Source organism: Diabrotica virgifera, chromosome 2 (assembly GCF_917563875.1).
Source record: "Diabrotica virgifera virgifera chromosome 2, PGI_DIABVI_V3a".
In the NCBI taxonomy this organism is placed as follows: domain Eukaryota; kingdom Metazoa; phylum Arthropoda; class Insecta; order Coleoptera; family Chrysomelidae; genus Diabrotica; species Diabrotica virgifera.
In genome coordinates this window covers 122,718,100-122,737,274 of record NC_065444.1, presented here as the reverse complement: position 1 = coordinate 122,737,274, position 19,175 = coordinate 122,718,100, and the positions used below count along the sequence as shown (strand labels likewise).

At 33.8% G+C, this 19,175-nt stretch overlaps 2 protein-coding genes across 3 annotated transcripts in view; both read left to right on the top strand.

Annotated features, from left to right (window-relative positions):
- Nucleotides 1-19,175, top strand: part of LOC126879610 (cilia- and flagella-associated protein 251-like) — a 140,034-nt gene that overhangs the window by 62,083 nt on the left and 58,776 nt on the right. The window lies entirely within an intron of this gene.
- LOC114331488 (patched domain-containing protein 3) overlaps nt 1-19,175 on the top strand; it is a 378,804-nt gene that overhangs the window by 340,578 nt on the left and 19,051 nt on the right. Inside the window, exons 9-12 of the mRNA XM_050642776.1 lie at nt 633-939; nt 4,034-4,253; nt 7,254-7,463; nt 12,525-12,735. Of these exons, the coding sequence (XP_050498733.1) occupies nt 633-939; nt 4,034-4,253; nt 7,254-7,463; nt 12,525-12,735 (948 nt within the window). The remainder of the gene's footprint in view (nt 1-632; nt 940-4,033; nt 4,254-7,253; nt 7,464-12,524; nt 12,736-19,175) is intronic.

Genomic DNA, 19,175 nt, shown 5'->3' with positions numbered 1-19,175 from the left:
TTTGTCCTGTATTTAAGCTGATGATGGCTTGTGTAAAGCCGAAACGCGTCCTTTTATATGTTTTTTAACAATAATAAATAACCTTGTGGTACATCTTCGAGTTTTTTGTAATTGGTTTAAATTATGTGATATTATTCCACAATGAAGGGAATACCTAAAGAAACGTGTTAGGCCAAAAACAGATTTTCCATTTTTTTAGAGTTATGACACTATTGAAGTCGGGGTGCGCTGTTTTATAAGAATATTTTTTGCATAAATAGGATTTGAAGACGTTGTTAATATAACTGGTATTCTCTATAATTGTATTCGTATCAGTTATTGATTAGGAGATTAGTAGACGTGGTCAACCGAGTAAAAACAACCTAAGTTATGTACAAGAAAATATACATAAAACATCTTCTCCATACCTCTGTTAAAAGTTCCTCGTATGTATCAATTATTTTACTAAAATATAAAAGGATTTAAACAACAAAAAAATGTTACCTTAGGACAATATAAATTAGAATAGGAAAATGGAAGTAGCCAATACAAAATACAAATCAAACGCTTATACAGTATTAAGTAATAGCACCCCTTTCTCAATACTATACTATCATACCAAAACAATATTTTAACAAAAATTGTCTTTACAGAAAAGAAAAACTTCCTTTACCGATGGTTCTGCAGCGGTGGTGTTAATCCCAACGACATGGACAACCCTCAAGACAACAAAGAGCACGGATTCATGGTATTCTTCCGAGATTATTTTGGAGCGATGTTGAACAACGGATGCGTTAAGTTTTTGGTTATCCTGGTTTTCGCAGTATACCTTTTAGGAGCTGGTTATGGCATTACTAAAATACAAGAAGGTCTAGAAAGAAGAAAGGTTGCCAAAAACGATTCTTACGCGATTGAATTTTTCGACAGGGAAGATGACTACTATAGGGAATTCCCATACAGGTAATAATTGTTCTCGTGTCATATCAAATAGCTACAGAATCTAGTTAACTTCTTATCAGCAAATAGAGCAGGTGGATTTTTGAAGAGAATGTAGTACTGCTGACCACCTTTAGGAAGTTTGAACTCTAAGGCCGCTTACAGACGAACCACTTTTTGAAGTCGAAGTCGGCAGCCAAAAGTCGAGCGTTTGTGGTTGTCTGTCGCTACTTGAAGGCGTCATTTAACAACAATGCAAAACGCATTTCCTTTTCACACGGGCGTTTTCTCGACTGCATGACAACTTCTGTCGTCGTTTGTCGCCGATCCCGACGGCTGACTTCTCAATAATTGTAGCGATTCTCTTTTCACACGAAACTACTTAGAAACGCCGGTAGCAGCGACAAAAGCAATGTTTCTTCGTTCGAATTCATAATTAATCTGCTTGTACAGACTACATTCTGTCGCCGCTTGTTAACTACTTTTGTCGCCGCTTGTTAACTACAAAGAGAAGTCGATCAGAACCACAGCAAACGCCGATACTAGCGACAAGCGAGCGACTTTTGCGGTTGGCTTCGACTTCAAAAAGTGGTTCTGTCTGTAAGCGACCTAAATGGCTTCTGATTATATGATGCTTAAACTAAAGCCGCGTCTTCACTGGTAAATTTTTACGTTCGTATTGAATTAATGGTTCGTGCGCGTCTGCTCAGGTTGTGTGGGATAAATAACTCAGCATCCACACTGCAAACCGTATGCGACGCAAATCCTTTGACCTTCGCTCAAAAACCGACAACCAATGGAGCATTTGCGTTGTGTTCGTCGAAAATTCTTGCGTCCGATTTATGCGACTAACACGTCCACAATTAGCACAATTTACCTCAAGCATGCAAATATTTGCGACGAACAGCTGGTTCGTCACAAATTTTTACCAAAGAGGACGCGGCTTAAGGGACTGGGTGTAGAAACTACTCATCCCAGGCTGCAGGGTTATATCTGGTATACAGATGAGTCTAGCACTGCAGATGGGTTAGGTCTAGGAGAATTTGTATATATGCATACATTTCTATTCCACTAGTAGATCGTTGTATTTTGTACCCAGGCAGAGATTTATATAATATTTCATTGTACAATGAACATAACATGATAGACAAGGCGAAACCGGCGGGTTCGTTGGAAAAAATATTCCCATGAGATTTTTTTGCATAATCATATTCATGAGACATCCCAGAATAAGGTTCAAGAAGTCGCCCAGATGAAAAGTGGTCCAAATTTTTTTTTTCAATTTTTTTAATCAAATTGCAAAAATTCATATTTTCGGCCCGGGCACATTTTTTAGATTTTTTGGACCATTCTGGACAAAAAAGGTCTCCTATAATTTTTCTCTAGAGTTGCTCGTTTTCGAGTTATAAGCAATTTAAAATTGAAAAAAACGAAGAATGTCGATTTTTAAAGCTTAATAACTCGGTTAAAAGTTATTATTATGAAAGTGAGAAGTGATCAAATAAAAGCTTAAAGCCCGCCCTATATGATCCTGAAGAAATTTTCGTCATTATTTTATCACTAAGCTGTTATTTTTAAGTAAAAATAATGAGCGCCATGCACGTATTAGGCGGCCGGCAATGATGAGTGCTAGAGAGATGCCATTCCGGCAGTCAATGTTGCATCTTACTCGCACTCACATTTACAGCCGCGTCAATACGATCTTACGGCTCATTATTAATAATTAAAAATAACAGCTTAGTAATAAATTAATGACACTTTCTTCAGGATCATGTAGTGGAGGCTTTAGTCTTTGATTTGGTCTCTTTCTGAAATTCATAATAATAATTTTTAACCGAGTTATTAAGCCTTGAAAATCGCCATTTTCGCGTTTTTCAAATTTTAAATTGCGTAAACTCTAAAACGATCAACTTTAGAGAAACTTTATAATAGACCTTTTTTGTCCAGAATGGCCCAAAAAACCTACAAAAAATTGTCTGGACCGAAAATAATTATTTTTAAATTTTATTAAAAAAAAAATTGTTAAAAAAAAATTGGACCAGTTTTCGTGTGGGCGACTTCTTGAACCTTATTCTGGAGTGTCTCACAAATGTGATTATGCAAAAAATCTCATGGGAATATTTTTTCCAACGAACCCGCCGTTTTCGCCTTGTCTATGGGCGCTTTCGAAGGATCAATATATGCACAAATAGCCAAACTCATAGAAGCTCTAAGGTAGATTTTAAACTGGTGTGGGAATGCCAAGAACTCAATAAACTGGCAGAACATAACAGTGTCACACTGGTATGAGTCTCATTTCATCGGGGCATAAAAGGCAATACAAGAGCTGATGAACTTGATAGAGGAGGATCCGTAACAAAATACTTCGGTCGGTCAAGCAAATGCCAAAAATATATTGAACGAACATGAGTTGATAGGGCTGTAGTATTGCGGAAAATAACCAGAAATCCTTACTGGACATGTTCAAGAAACACCTGCATACAATGGAGATGGTTTAATAAAGACTTAAGCTGCAACTCCGCAGTAGAGAGCCTGAAACAGTCAAGCGTATCTTGTATAACCTTGAGTACTAGATCGAAGGCAGCAAACACCATTTTCAGACTACTCAGTTACTTCAAAAACATAGGAGACCAATCTATTTAACTTTTACTTACGAGTATTGGGTTCCAAAATTCTGGAAAGCATATCATAAATTACAATTATGATATGCTTATATATTGTACATCAAATACGTCAATACACTGCAGTAAGATCGGTTTATAGCACTGTTAACGAAAAAGAAAAGTTGAAGAAAGTGCAGCATATACATAATGTAATTATAATGTAACACTACACCTGGATTCGATATACATATTTCAAAAAATCATTTGAATCCTGTGAAAACATGGACAATTTTTAAGACCCTCGATAACGCAAGAATTGACTTTAAATATTGAAAGTCGATCACATATTGTATAAAAATGTTAGTATGTAACTCTGGATATATGCAGAAAAAGGAGACATAACATCCATCACTAGTGGTTATTATTTTTTAAACTTTTACCAGATTTCTATCATTATTTATTTTTATAATAGGTTTCTAATTCGTTATAGTAATTAATAAGTAATTATTTTTTAGGGTTCAAGTTATCATTTCTGGTCAATACGACTATTCCGACCCAAAGATCCAAGCACAGGTGGAAAACTTAACTCAAACATTTGAAAACACTTCCTATATTTCAAACACGTTATATACAGAATCTTGGTTGAGAAGTTTTATTCAATATACGGAAAGAAATCAAGACTATCTTAATCTTACAGTCAATACTAAAAAAGGATTTACAGATGCTTTAAAAGAAGTAAGTATGATAAATGAAGAAAAGCTAAAAGTAGTAGTAGGTGACTGCTAAGTATTTAATAGTATAAAGACATGTATATCTGATACCATTTTACTTGTTTACCAGCTTATAATATTATTTCCAACATATCTTTAGTTACTAATAATTTGTTTTTCTATTCTCATATTATAATATATAAATTATGATGTCACTACCTGTATCATAATGAACTTCATTATGATACAGATTTTCATTAAGATACAGATTTTTAACCAATAGAATCGCGATATGGCATTCGCGATAAAGGTGGTCACGCGCAGTGACCAATGGTGAGTCAAATACTTACGCTTTGACAGTTCTCAATTGTAAACAAACTGTCAAACTGACAAACTACTGAATTTATTTGTGTTACAAAATTAATAAATTTGAATATATTTTTTGTTGTGAATGATCATAGAAAAATAGTGTATACAACTTGCATTGAATTATCATTATGAAGCTCGTACTCTATACGAAACTCGCCGCATACGGCTCGTTTCGTAACCCTCATACTCGCTTCATAATGACAATCATTAAATGCTTGTTGCATAATATACTATTAAGGGCCAGTTGTTCAATCAGTAGTTAACTCATGGATTAAGTAAACCATGTTTAATTGTAATTCAAAGATTATTTCTTAAGTTGTTCAATGTTGGTTAACTTTCGGATTTATTAAACCCGAGTACTGAAGCGGTGACAATGTTGCCAGTTATTAATCAACGGCTTGGAACAAATTTTATCATGAAAATTGTACTTAAAAATGTGTTCTGTGGTATAAAGTTAATAATTTTTGAAGTAAGGTTTTTAAATTTTCTTCTAAGAGTCATGTGTATTTTTGTTATGTTAATTTGTATCAGTGATTATTTTTATTTAATTTACACAATTAAACATAATTAAAATGAAAGAAAGTAATAAAAGAAAGAGAACTGCTAACTTTATGTCATAAAACATATGTTTAATGTAATGTTAATTTTTAGCTTTTAACAATAAAAATTCTATATCACTCCTTCCCAAAAAAATTCATAAAAAGTTTTTCCAATTTATTCCAATTTATTTTTACCTGATTTCTACACATAATCAAAAGCAAGTGAAACGTATGGAAATACGTATAGTCCTGTCGCCAGGGGGGGTACAACGGCCTCCTGTATTCAGATGGACTTACCCAAGATTTTTTATGTATTTTGACCTGTAGAACACGAATTTTTTGGGTAACAGTTGATCCGGATGTCGATAAGATTGTTATAAACCAAGAAGTTGAGGAATCACATAACAGCGATTTCTTGCAAAAGAAAACTTTTTTTTTGTATTTTTTGGGCCTTTCTAACCAAAAAATGTTCCTACAAATTTTTTCGTAGGATGCATAGTTTTCGAGATAAACGCGGTTAAACTTTCAAAAAATCGAAAAATTGCAATTTTTGAACCCGAATAACTTTTGATTAAAAAATAAAATAGTAATTCTGCTTACCGCATTTGAAAGTTCAAGTCAAATTATATCGGTTTTAATTATTTGTATTGGTAAAAATTTATTATTTTATTGTTAAAACAAAGCTATAAACACCTAGTGCTTGAGTGATGTTTTCAATGATTTCTCATTTAAAATCGAATGAGTAGGTAGAGGAGGTAAAAGTGCAAGCGGCGCTATTTCTACGTAGCATGCATTAAAACGCATGTATTAGGCACGGGAAACACTATGTGTTTATAGCTTTTTTTAACAATCAAAGAATAAATTTTTAGCAAGGCAAATATTCAAAACAGATAAAATTTTACTTAAACTTTTAAAGACGGTAAGCAGAATTGCTATTTTATTTTTTAATCAAAAGTTATTCGGGTTCAAAAATTGCAATTTTTCGATTTTTTGAAAGTTCAACCGCGTTTGTCTCGAAAACTATGCATCCTAAGAAAAAATTTGTAGAAACATTTTTTGGTTAGAATGGCCCAAAAAATACAAAAAAATGTTTTGTTTTGCGAGAAATCGCTGTTATGTGCTTCCTCAACTTCTTGGTTTATAACAATCTTATCGACATCCGGATCAACTGTTACCCAAAAAATTCGTGTTCTACAGGTCAAAATACATAAAAAAAAACTTGGGTAAGTCCATCTGAATACAGGAGGCCGTTGTACCCCCCTTGGCGACAGGACTAGTATTTACGTATAAATAATTATCATAAATAAATTTTTAGAAAGCATAAGCATAAGTACCTATACACTGAGAAATCTAATTTATTTGTGTACTGCTTATGTGCATATATGTATTATGGGTTATAATAATATAAATTATTTAAGAAGTACATTTTTTTGAAATAAAAAAAAAATTGTATTAACAACAGCTAAGAAATATTCGTCCTCTGTGATATGGCATATCATCAAAATCAAAAACACCAATATTAGAAATAGCCATTATTATTATTAGCGACACCAAATTATAATAGATTATTACTGCAAATCTCATCTACTACTAAACATTTGTAGAAAGAACAATTCAATACCTACCTAGTGCAATAACTATGGTTGTTTCAATGTGAAATTTTCTTGAAAATATTTAATTGAAAAACAGAAAGTTAGGTTACAAATCTTTAGTTCACACCGTTAATCCTTCGTTTTTGAGCGATTAATATAATCTCTTGTTAATAGATGGTTAGGTGTTAAACTTGCATTGAACAACGAAATATTAAGTTTAATTGAAGATTATTTTTAATCTGAAGGTAATCTTCAATTGAACAATCGGCCCTTAAGAACGTAAAAAATACTTCTATATCCTATTTGAGCGTCTATTAAACCATTTATCTATTTTTTTATCTATTGTTTTTCTTGTTTTTTGTCCGTTGAAATATTTTATTTATCCAGCCTTCTGCGTCCAAAGTTGAACATAGGCCTCCCCTAATTTTTGTAAAAATCCTCCTAAAAAGTTAACTGTTATTTTATGTTAAAATCATTCTCTGCCTACGAAAATACTACTTACTAAATTAATCTAATTTATTTTAGTTATGGTTAGCTCCCAGCAGTGCTTTTTCTTTGGATGTAAAATTTGACGATAGCGGTGAAAATATTATAGCCATGAGGTTTCTTATACAAGCTGTGAATATATCAGGTACAGAGCAAGAAAAGGAAATGGTTAGAGCCATCAGGAAAATAAGTGAACAATCTTCGTTGAACGCTACTGTGTTTAATCCATATTTTGTTTATTTTGACCAGGTAAGAAGTATGAAAAACAGATAGTTTACCTACTGAACTATTGGTTGTTATAATATATTGGCAAATTATATAGGTACCTAGATTGATTTGGATTCCCAGTCTAGTTATTATACTAAGTTGATGTTAGTTTTGTTAGTGAAACCCAAAAACTGACAAATCGTGCTCCTACGATATTATATACTACCATAAATTGCGATTGCAAACTGTTCTTCTAGCAGTGCCTATCAGTTAGGAATATTGGCTACCGGAATGGCGATTCTAATTTTAATGACTGCTGCTTTAATCTGTTCTGGACTATAAAGTTGCAATAATCTCGGAAATTGTGCAGACCAGACATCTTCCGCCTTCCTGGGTCGGCGTCTCTTGTTGTGGATCTTACCCTGCAGAATCATTTGGAGCAGGCTGCACCGATATTTGTTACGTTTTAGGCTGCACCTACATTGGATCCGTCTTTCTCCGATCCGATGCGACGTCGGATTGAAAACAAACTCTTCTTCTTCTTCTTCTTCTTCCTCTTTATAAGCAATTCTGCTTGTTCATTGGCGGATTGATACCTCTATGGAAGGTTGTCGCTCCATCTTTTGCGCGGTCGGCCGATACTTCTTCTGCCGATTGGTGATTTATCTCGTGCTATTTTGACCACACGTGTCTCCCCCATTCTGGTTATATGGTTGTTCTATTCTTTTTTTCTATTTAGTGTCCATTCGTTTATACACTGTACGTTACATTGTCTTCTAATATCTTCGTTCCTCTTTCGATCTCTCAGTGTATTTCCTGTAATTCTTCTCAGTACTCTCATCTCTGCCGTTTCCAGTAGTCTTTGTGTTGTGGCTGTATCGGGTCTTGTTTCTGATGCATATGTCATTATTGGTCTTACACTGGCTTTATAAATTCTTGACTTCATCTCAGTGTTAATATGTCGGTTTCGCCATATAGTGTTATTAAGGCATCCTGCCAATCTATTTGCTTTTTGTACTTGATTTCTCACTTCTTTGTCTAGGTCTCTGTAACTTGACAATGTAATTCCAAGGTATTTTACTTCCATTACTTGTTCAATACTGATACCATCAATTTCTATTTTGCATCTGATTGGTTCTTTACTAATTACTAAAGTTTTAGTTTTTTGAGATGAAATTGTCATATTGAATTCTTTTGCCCTTATGTTAAATCTGTGGACTAATCTTTGCAGACTATCTTCATCTTGGGCTATCAATATTGCGTCGTCTGCGTAGCAGAGTATTTTTACTTCCTTGTTTCCCATTCTATATCCTCTTCCTTTGTTGACGTTTTTGATGATTTCATCCATGATTAAATTGAAAAGCAGAGGACTCAATGAGTCTCCCTGTCTTATTCCGCTGCCTATATCTACGGGTTCATAAAGCAAATTACTGAGAAAACAAACTCAAGGTATTAAAACGTAGTGCGTAGTATTAAAGCGTAAATCGCCCGATATCGAATCGGGCTTCCCACTGCAGTGTAGGCACTACGCTTTAATACTTTGACCTTGACCGGGTGTAACAATGATAGTGTGTTTTTTCCTCAAAGTTTGGAACACCCTGTAAAATATTCTAGTGTATATAAAATATTGAAATTAAAACTCGACTGTAGCCTTAGGCTTTCCTAACATTTTGCTTTTTGATTCATTCGTTTATGTTGGATAATAAAAAAGTTAGGTACTTTAACAACTACCATCTTTATCTACGATCTTCATCAATACAGGGTGTTTCTAAATAAGTGCGACAAACTTTAAGGGGTAATTCTGCATGAAAAAATAATGACCGTTTGCTTTATATACATATTGATTCAATAAAATTGTGTTGTTACTAGGAAAGTTTTGGGGTAGTTCTGATTTTTTTCATTGTATATGGATTTTAGGCTGCTGAATCCGAATATGAGGTTTGCGGACAAAATTTCTTGCTGAAACATTAAAAAAATCGCGAAAAAAGCGAAAAATTTCAGCTTTTTTCCACTTTTTTGCTCAAATCTCGAAAACTATTAACTTTTAGTAAATGGTCTGTTAACAGAAATTAAGGTAATTAAAATTATCTACAAATATCACTTTTTACTTTTTTTCTCAGACGAACCGTTCGGTCTAAAGTGAAAGTTGAAAATTGGCAAATTCTAACGGTCTCGGCAAAACCCACTTTTTATATTCCAAAACTTTATTTTTTATTAGAATGACATTTGATAAATTTCTCCAAGTTTTCTGTACAAATAATAAATGTTAGTTCATAGGTATGGTATATCTCTTGTGACAGCTTCCATGAGTCCATTCCGTCCTAAGAGGCCGGGAATATCTCTGCTTTTCCCTTAGAGCCACAGAAGATCAGGCACAGGTGGAGTCACAGTTTCAGTTGGTGTGAACATTTCCTTCGGATCTGTTATCTTGATTTCTGATAAGCCTTGAGGTTTTGTCCTTTTAAAATGAATTAGTTGAACAGCTCCCTGACTTCCATAAACCTCAGGCGCGGGTTTCTTTTTTATCCGAGGAATGGATTGCTTAGGAGCTACTGCATGTTTTGGTGCAATACAAGAAATGCCACATATGACGTGAAAAGTGTGGTATTCGTCGATTGTATGTACGTTAAAATCAGCGTTATCGTACACCTGCTGTGTAAAGCACGGCAAGTCAATTTTCTGCGGATCGCCTGCGAATGCTGACACTTCCAGGCCAACAGCTTCTGTATAGGATGAACAAAACCCCAAAGAGGAAACTACATCAACCTATCTTCTTAAGCCGTACTTTTTGTAGAGAAAACGGCCAACCCTGCAAGGGCCTGCAACGACCAACCCTGAAAGGGCCTGCAACGACCAACTATCTGGGCCTTACTGCCGCTACAAGACTTTGGGTAAGTGCGTTGCTTATCTGGAAGTGTCAGCAATCGCAGGCAATCCGCAGAAAATTGACCAGCCGTGCTTTACATAACAGGTGTACGAAAACGCTGATTTTAACTCTTTCTATGCCAGGCCTTAATTTGCATGTTGGTCTCTCAATCCCAAAGGTTTTTTCATGCTTAGAGTCCCATTGCCTTATATATACGTCGCATATAAATAAACAAATAAATGACCAAAACATGTTTTTTAATGAGTTTTTTTTAACCAACTGAAACGTTTTCTTTTCAAAAGTACTCATTAGAGAGCAAAACCATCTTAAAAAAAATGTAACTAACTTTAAAAAAATAATGTAATGTAAATTAAAATTAAAAGTTTTCTTTTGTGTGGTACTCCTCAAAACATGACACTACGCAAAGGCCGAATTTGCATCTTGCACAAATGTTTCTGGATTCGCTTCTTTTTTTTTCTGGTCTTTTCTGTGACTACAAACGCTTCACCTTCTAGCAGCTACCTGTAAGCGTTGCCACCAGTGCTACAATATAGTATATATCTAAAATATGTGAACAAATATATATGGCAATGGGTCCGCAAGACCTGTCTTACGTGCCAACATTTTGAGGCTTTGGGAACAATAATCTAACATTTTCGGACATATTTCTACGGCATTGGGAAACCAATCAGTCTAAAATTTTATAAGCAACGCATATTTTCGGCTTCGGTAAATTGAGACCATAACACCTTGAACGTATATATACGGCGGCTGGGAATACGGACCCACTTTTTCAAAAACGTATATACGCAGCGTTGGGACAGAAAGGATTAACGTGCCTACAATCGACGGATACCACACTTTTTACGTCATGGGTGACATTTCTGGTATTGCACCAAAACATGCAATAGCTCCTAACCAATCCATTCTTCGGCTAAAAACTAAACCCGTACCAGAGGTTTATGGAAGTCAGAGAGCTGTTCAACTAATACATTTTTAAAGGACAAAACCTCAAGGTTTATCAGAAATCAAGAGCCGAAGGGAATGTTCACACCAACTGAAATTGTGACTCCATCTGTGCCTGATCTGTGACTCTAAGGGAAAAGCAGAGACATTTTCGGTATCTTAGGATGGAATGGATTCATGGAAGCTGTGAGAAGAGACATACCATATTCATATTATGAACTAACATTTATTATTTGTACAGAAAACTAGGAGAAATTTATCAAATGACAGCATTCTAATAAAAAGTAAAGTTTTGGAATGTAAAAAGTGGCTTTTTCCGAGACCGTTAAAAATTGGCAATTTTCAACTGGCACTTTAAACCGAACGGTTCGTCTGAGAACAAAAGTAAATAGTGATATTTGTAGATAATTTTAAGTACTTTAATTTCTGTTAACAGACCATTTACAAAAATTTAATAGTTTTCGAGATTTGAGCAAAAAAGCGGAAAAAAGCTGAAATTTTTCGATTTTTTCAATGTTCCGGCAAGAAGTTTTGTCCGCAAACCTCATATTCGGATTCAGCAGCCCAAAATCCATATATAATGAAAGAAATCAGAACTACCCCAAAACTTTCCCACTAGCGAGCTCGTAGAGTACAAATTGACTGAATCATATGTCCGCAAATGCTTCGTTTCCGAGATACGGGATGTTGAATTTTTTCTAACAAACTGACGATTTATTTATTGCTCTAAAACCGGTTGAGATAAGCAAATTAAATTTAGTAGGTTTTAAGAGGTAGTTATTGCGCATTTTTTGACATAAAATTAAAAATTTTATATTCACCATTGGCGTGCATGCGGGTCATATTACACCGTCATATTACCCGTACGCACGCCAATGGTGAATATAAAATTCTTAATTGTATGCCAAAAAAATGGGCAATAACTACCTCTTAAAATGTACCAAAGTTAATTTGCATATCTCAACCGGTTTTAGAGCAATAAATAAATCGTGAGTTTGCACGAAAAAATTCAACATCTCGTATCTAGGAAACGAGGCATTTGCGGACATATCTTTATAAAGCAAACGTTCATTATTTTTTGCTTTATACTTAATACTACATACTTTACGCGATTATAACTGTTTAGATAGAAGAAATATAGGCATCTCTTATGTTGTCGATGACGACATCGCCATCAACTAATCTTTACATCCCGTGCATAGCTCATGCGAATTAACTAGGGTATAAAGCATATTATTAAACCATTATTTAATTCTTTTTTTAATTTTCAGTTCGAACTAGTAAAACCACTCTCGATTCAAAATATGGTGCTTGGAGCTATTATAATGATGTTAGTGACGTTTATATTTATACCCAATATATTATGCTCCTTCTGGGTCGCTTTGTCCATCATATCAATCGAAGCAGGAGTAGTAGGTTACATGGCTCTATGGGGAGTCAACTTGGATTCCATATCTATGATCAACTTAATTATGTGTATCGGTAAGTACTACTAATTAAAAAACGGTAAAATAAGAAAATAAAACCAACGACATGCCTATATAATAAATTAAAAGAATTTTCTCAGAACCATACAATCTTACATATAGAAGAAACACTTTTAAAGTTAATATACTGAACATAAAAGCAATGATATTCTTGACGAAATTAATACAGATCTAAGTAGTAGAATATGGAATATATTTGTATTGGATTCAGAAATGAAAGCAAAATGCTTTAGTATATTTCCAGATATTCGGAAATAGCTTTCCTATTGATAAGAAAACGTAGACGTTTCAATGAAGTCTCATCATCATATTCGATATATAATGTTGAGCACTGCATTAAAACTGAAAATATTTGTAATGTATCTCCTCTATGTCTTTCATGTCTTTCATAATACACATGTAATACTAAAATTGCTAATAATAAGGCTCGTAGTGGACAGGTTTACCATGGACAGTTTTTTAGGCCATACCGCTTACGGCAAACCAACACACAGATATATGTATTTAAATACACCCTTTACAAGTACAATGCTTTACCAACATGATTGATCAACAAGAAGATCCCTAAAGCTAATTGATTACTGCAACAAGCAACAGAAGCTCTTATGCAACATGACTGAAAGAACTTCTTCATACGGAAATCATTACAACTAAGATAATCAAAAGGTGCTATAAAAATTAAATCAAAAGCTTTCTTATTCTATATTAGGACAACCACAGTTAATTTTGGTCGAGTTTTAAATTAATTCAATATAATATTTGCACGGATATATGTACCTATACAAGTACAGCATATACCTACTATAAAATATACTTCCTGCAAACTTCAGATTAAAATAGCTCCTGCAAACAAATTACAGCCATCCAACACTATAAAATCAGAATAATAAAATAAGCCATAGCAATAAGACAAGGAAGCAAGAAGAAGTCCCGATAGTAGAGATAACGCCCCAACCCTATACCCAACATAGAAATCACTAAACACACAAAAAACTCAACACCAAAATTCACAAGCAAAAATCCTACCAGAGCTACTTTAGGTAGATCAAGCAAACATTATTCGCCTCTCATCATTCTTCGTCTCAGCAGCATACTGCTTCTCTTACCGCTTAATAATGATACATTTAAAAAAATCTTTAGGTTCAAGGCACAGTTAAACTATAATCTGCCCCCATCATATGAGGGTAAAGACACTACAGAAAACAGAAGGGAAGAAATGTAGGATTTTGACCCTCCATTAACATAACCACATGCAGGGCTGCGTAATAAGTCTCATTGCGTTTAACATATATGAAGAAGCCATCATTCATGAAATCATCCCAGAATCGGAAAGGAGCTTATCCATTGGCGGCAGAGTAATCAACAACGCTTTTCGCCGAATCTTTGAACGAATTGACGGAGCTGATAGAACAAGTAAGTTTGGAAGCAGGGCTGTCCATACATAAATCAAAAACAAAAATTATGCTCATAGATCGAAGAAATATCAACCAGCCAGACATTGACAGCATCAATGACATCGAAGTGGTAAATCAATTTGTGTATCTGGGAACCCTCATAACCAATTCCGGAGGATGCTTCAAAGAAATAAAAAGAACGTTATCCATGGCAAAGGGAGCAATGACAAAACTCACCAAAATATGGATAATCCATAGCATCACCCTATTACAAAGATAAGGCTTCTAAAAACAATAGTCTTCTCCTTTTTTCTATATGGATCTGAATGCTGGTCTTTGAAAGAAGTTGATAAACGCACTATAGACGCATTTGAAATGTTTTGTTGGCAAAGAAGGTTGCAAATACTATGGACCGCAAGCAGAATCAACGAGTATATTCTTAGACAGCTGTACGTTAGAAGGAGGCTTCGAAACATTGCGACCGAAAAAATCACGACTAACTTTGATTATGTATTGCATAGAGGTGGTCTGGAGAAGCTGGCATTGCAGGGGATGGTGCAAGGAGCGAGAGCCAGGGAATCACTAACAAGGTATGTGGACTACATTGCAAAAGAGGTCGGAGCTCCACAAAACCTATGCTTCAGAGTTGCAGAGGAGAGAGACATATATCATTGAAAGTTCAAGGTGGTACGATGTCCGAATCGGACGACTGACTAGGAAAGAGAACATCACTACCTAAATTAATGAATCTCCCAAAAAAAACTGCAATATTAGCAAACGTGCACTTAAAAACAACATTATTTGAATACAGTTTTGACATTTTTTTTTTGTATGATAGCTCATCGTAAAGTTTTTGTAAAACTCTCTGATAATTTTCTTACGCTATGTAAATGGCAGTTAAAACTTACTATAGGCTTTAGTTTAGTTGTTATACTCCGGAGAAATAATAGGTCTGGATCCCGCGTATGACAAAAAGTTGATTAATAGCAAGCTGAAAATTTGTTAATAGCTTAAGGGTGTCTAGTCGGACAAACTTTGATATATGGGAACAGGTTAAAAATTTGGAACGGTCAGACCACGAAAACGGCACATGTATTTTGTCTGACAGAACAGACTTTACTCTCCGAACAGAGAGTCGATTCATCGCCAGTCAGTTAATCGCTATCTGATATATTTCCGAATTTCCGACAGTTACAATTATTATTTATTTTTAGTATTAATTAGGAATTCTAAGAAATGCGAGATATGACGGCGATGAAATGGACTGGCGATGAACCGCCGGCATCGAAACGGCGGCGATGAACCGGCGGCGATGAAACGTCCCATTCCGATTGTAGACCTATAGGAAGAAAACCTACCTGTTTCCTGCCTAGAGTTCACGTCCGTTTTTTAATTATTAACAATTTAGTGGAAAAACGCGATTTTTTCGATTTTTGCATCCCATTAAAAAACTAAATTGTTGACATAAAATTACAAAATGTTATTTTTTACAACATTGAAAAAGCTTCAAAATGCCGATTCTGAACGTTCAAAGTCAATTTGTTGCTTTGCAAAGTGCAAAATAAATAAAAATCGATATTTGTTAATAACTTTTACTACATTTAGCTTAAAATTGTTAAAATTTTAGGATTTCACCCAAAGTTGGGCATTCTGGTACTTAACAAACCCTCAAAATTAGAGACGGATCCATTAATTATTAGTTTAAAAGTTATAGGTCTGGATCCCGCGTATGAAAAAAAGTTGATTAATAGCAAGCTGGAAATTTGTTAATAGCTTAACGGTGTCTAGTCGGTCAAACTTTGATATATGGGAACACTGGAACAGGGGCCGTTTTAATTGTGGAACAGGTTAAAAATTTGGAACGGTCAGACCACGAAAACGGCACATTTATTTTGTCCGACAGAAAAACTCAAACTCTCCGAACAGAGATTAAACTCTCATGCAAAAATCAGACTGCTATTTATCACCTGTCATAATTCCTGTCATTTGACATATTCTACATGTTCCACTCATTAAAACGCCCATTCGTGATAAATAGCAGTGGCGGTTGTCCCTTTAGGTCAATTCGTCAATGACCATTTTGTTGTTGTAAAATATAGCGATAAAGATTCCGCCAAAAGATTACCGATAAATTAACATGAAATACGAGCTGTTTGACGGTACCGAAAAGCCAAATTTATCTTTGACTGAAACTACCGCAGTATTACTCTTAAACAGCTAAATACTAACATCCACGATGGTCAAGAAATTTATTTGACCTCACTGTGAGAATACAGCACTGAGAATCCGAACGCTCACGAAAATACGCACTTATATGCAAGTTGGTACCAAATCGTGGTCATTGACCGTAGACCGTAGGTATCGTTTTCGTTGTTGAGACTAAAATCTCTCAGTTTCTATCTTATCTACGGTTGAGACGTGACTATCTACGCAGGGAGTAAGATTAGTTCGGAATTTACAAAGTTAAGTTAAGTGCGTTCGTGAGATTAATATTATTTTATTATTTATTTATGTTATATTTTATTTATTTATTACCGAACTTGAAGTGATGTATGATCGTGAAGATTTTGATAAAAACAGCGGGATTATTTCAATTCTACAGTTATTCATAAATAACAATTTATGTGATACCTTTTCTGAATGTGTAAAATTATTGAACGTTTTATGTACTTTGCCGATGACTACAGTGGAAAGTGAACGTTGCTTTTCTACGTTAAAACGCATCAAGACGTTTTTAAGAAATACTATGGGAGAGGACAGGTTGTGTGCTTTAGCTATGTTAACTATGGAGAAATCTTTAATTCGAACGATCACAAATTTCAACGAGCAAGTGATCGATCATTTCGCAAAATCTAAGGCCAGAAGAATCGATTTACTTTTTAAATCCGCATAAAAATGTAAGTTTTTATTTATTTTAGGTTTTGAGTTTAAGTAGTTTGTTGATATTCTGGCTGTTATAATTACATATTATATCATACTATTTATCTGATTTATTTGACAATTAGTAATGAAGACTTGTTCCTTTTACTTATTTCATATTTACTTGTCAAATAAAGATCCGCTTAAATTTAAACAACATATTGCAAAATAAGTTATAAGAAACCAATACAGATGATGGAATAAGAAATTATTTAAAATGGGATTTGTAGGTCTTGTTTTTCCAAAAAAATCTTGAACCACCGGATATGACCTCCCCCTTCACTTACAGACCAGCCGCCACTGAAGCAGTCTGACTTTTGCATGAGAGTTTAATCTCTGTTCGAAGAGTTTAAGTCTGTTCTGTCGAACAAAATAAATGTGCCGTTTTCGTGGTGTGACCGTTTCAAATTTTTAACCTGTTCCACAATTAAAACTGCCCCTGTTCCAGTGTTCCCATATATCAAAGTTTATCCGACTAGACACCCTTAAGCTATTAACAAATTTTCAGCTTGCTATTAATCAACTTTTTTTTCAAACGCGGGATCCAGACCTATTATTCTATTTGTTTATCCCAGAGACCTTTTGCTTTGCAATAACATAAGACAGAAAATAATGAATATAGGGCAATTTATGTGTATGCCAAATAAAAGTAGAAGAGTGATAGTATCACAATGTATTAAAAAAAAATGAAAAAATTAATTAATATAGTCAAAAATCCTAATGCCAAATTTTTGAAATTTTGTAGTTTATAAACATTTAATAACTTTAAAAATATTATCTGTAGAAAAGATAATTTTATACCTTCGAAAAGCTAGAATTTTAACACGAATTTTTACATTTGGGCCAAAGTGAGCCATGTGTTTTTTTTAATTCACAGCTAATTTGTTTATAATAATTAAGGAATCTCATTGACACCATTTTAAAAAAGGGATTTGTATTTTTCGTTGAAAAATTTGCACAAAGACTGCACCTTCACAGCACCCTCTACGAATTTTCAAAAATGTAGTTCAAACGGTTGTTAGGGGGATCCTACAGATCCACTGAATTCAAATACCGAAAAGACAATTTTGAACTAATACAATTTTCTGTATCGCCGGATCAATTCAATGGATTTTTATCTTTCTTTTTTTAATTTCAATGTAATTTCTACATACATTACAAATATGCAATTTTTTTATAAATTTATTAATTAATAAGCAGTCTAATTTGTTTAAACAATTCTTGAAAAATTAATTTTTTTACAAAAGTCTATTTTTTTAATCACAGTATCATGAATGATCATAGTAAAAGGTAAAGGACACTTTAATAAATTAATTATTTTTATTGTATAATTATTTATTGAAGATTATTTATTAACGTATACCTTAACTTTTTCTATGATTAGGAATTATAGTATGATTAAAAACATGGATTTTTGGGAAAAAAATATTTTTTCAAAAATTGTTTAAACAAATTAGACTGTCTATTAATTAATAAATGTCTAGACAAATTGCATATTTTAGTTGTATACAAGAATTATATACAAATTAAAAAAAGAAAGATCAAAATCCATTGAGTATATCCTGAGATACAGAGAATGATTGTAGTTTTAAGTTGCTTTTTTAGTTTTTGAACTCTTGCATTTGTCTGCTCCCAGATCCCCCTTCACTTACCACGACTAGTCCCCATTTAAACTACATTTTTAAAAATTCCTGTAAAATACCAGCTTTTCGAATATGTTAAATAATTTTTACTACGGGCAATATTTTTAAAGTTATTTTAAATGTTTATAAACTACAAAATTTCAAAAATTTGGCAGTAGATCATTTTTTTATCTTTTTTTAATATCTAAATTTTGATAGTATCACTTTTCTACTTTCATTTGCCATACGCCGAATTGGCCTTATTATTATTAATCTGCATTATTTTCTGTCTTATATTATTGCAAAATAAAGGTCTCTGGGATAAACAAATAGAATAACTTTTAAACTAATTAATTGATCGGTCTCAAATTTTGAGAGTTTGTTAAGTACCTCAATATCCAACTTTGCGTGAAACACTCAAGTTCTAAGTTAGATTTAGTAAAAGTTATTAACAAATAACCATTTTCACTTATTTTGCAATTTGCGAAGCAACTAATTAA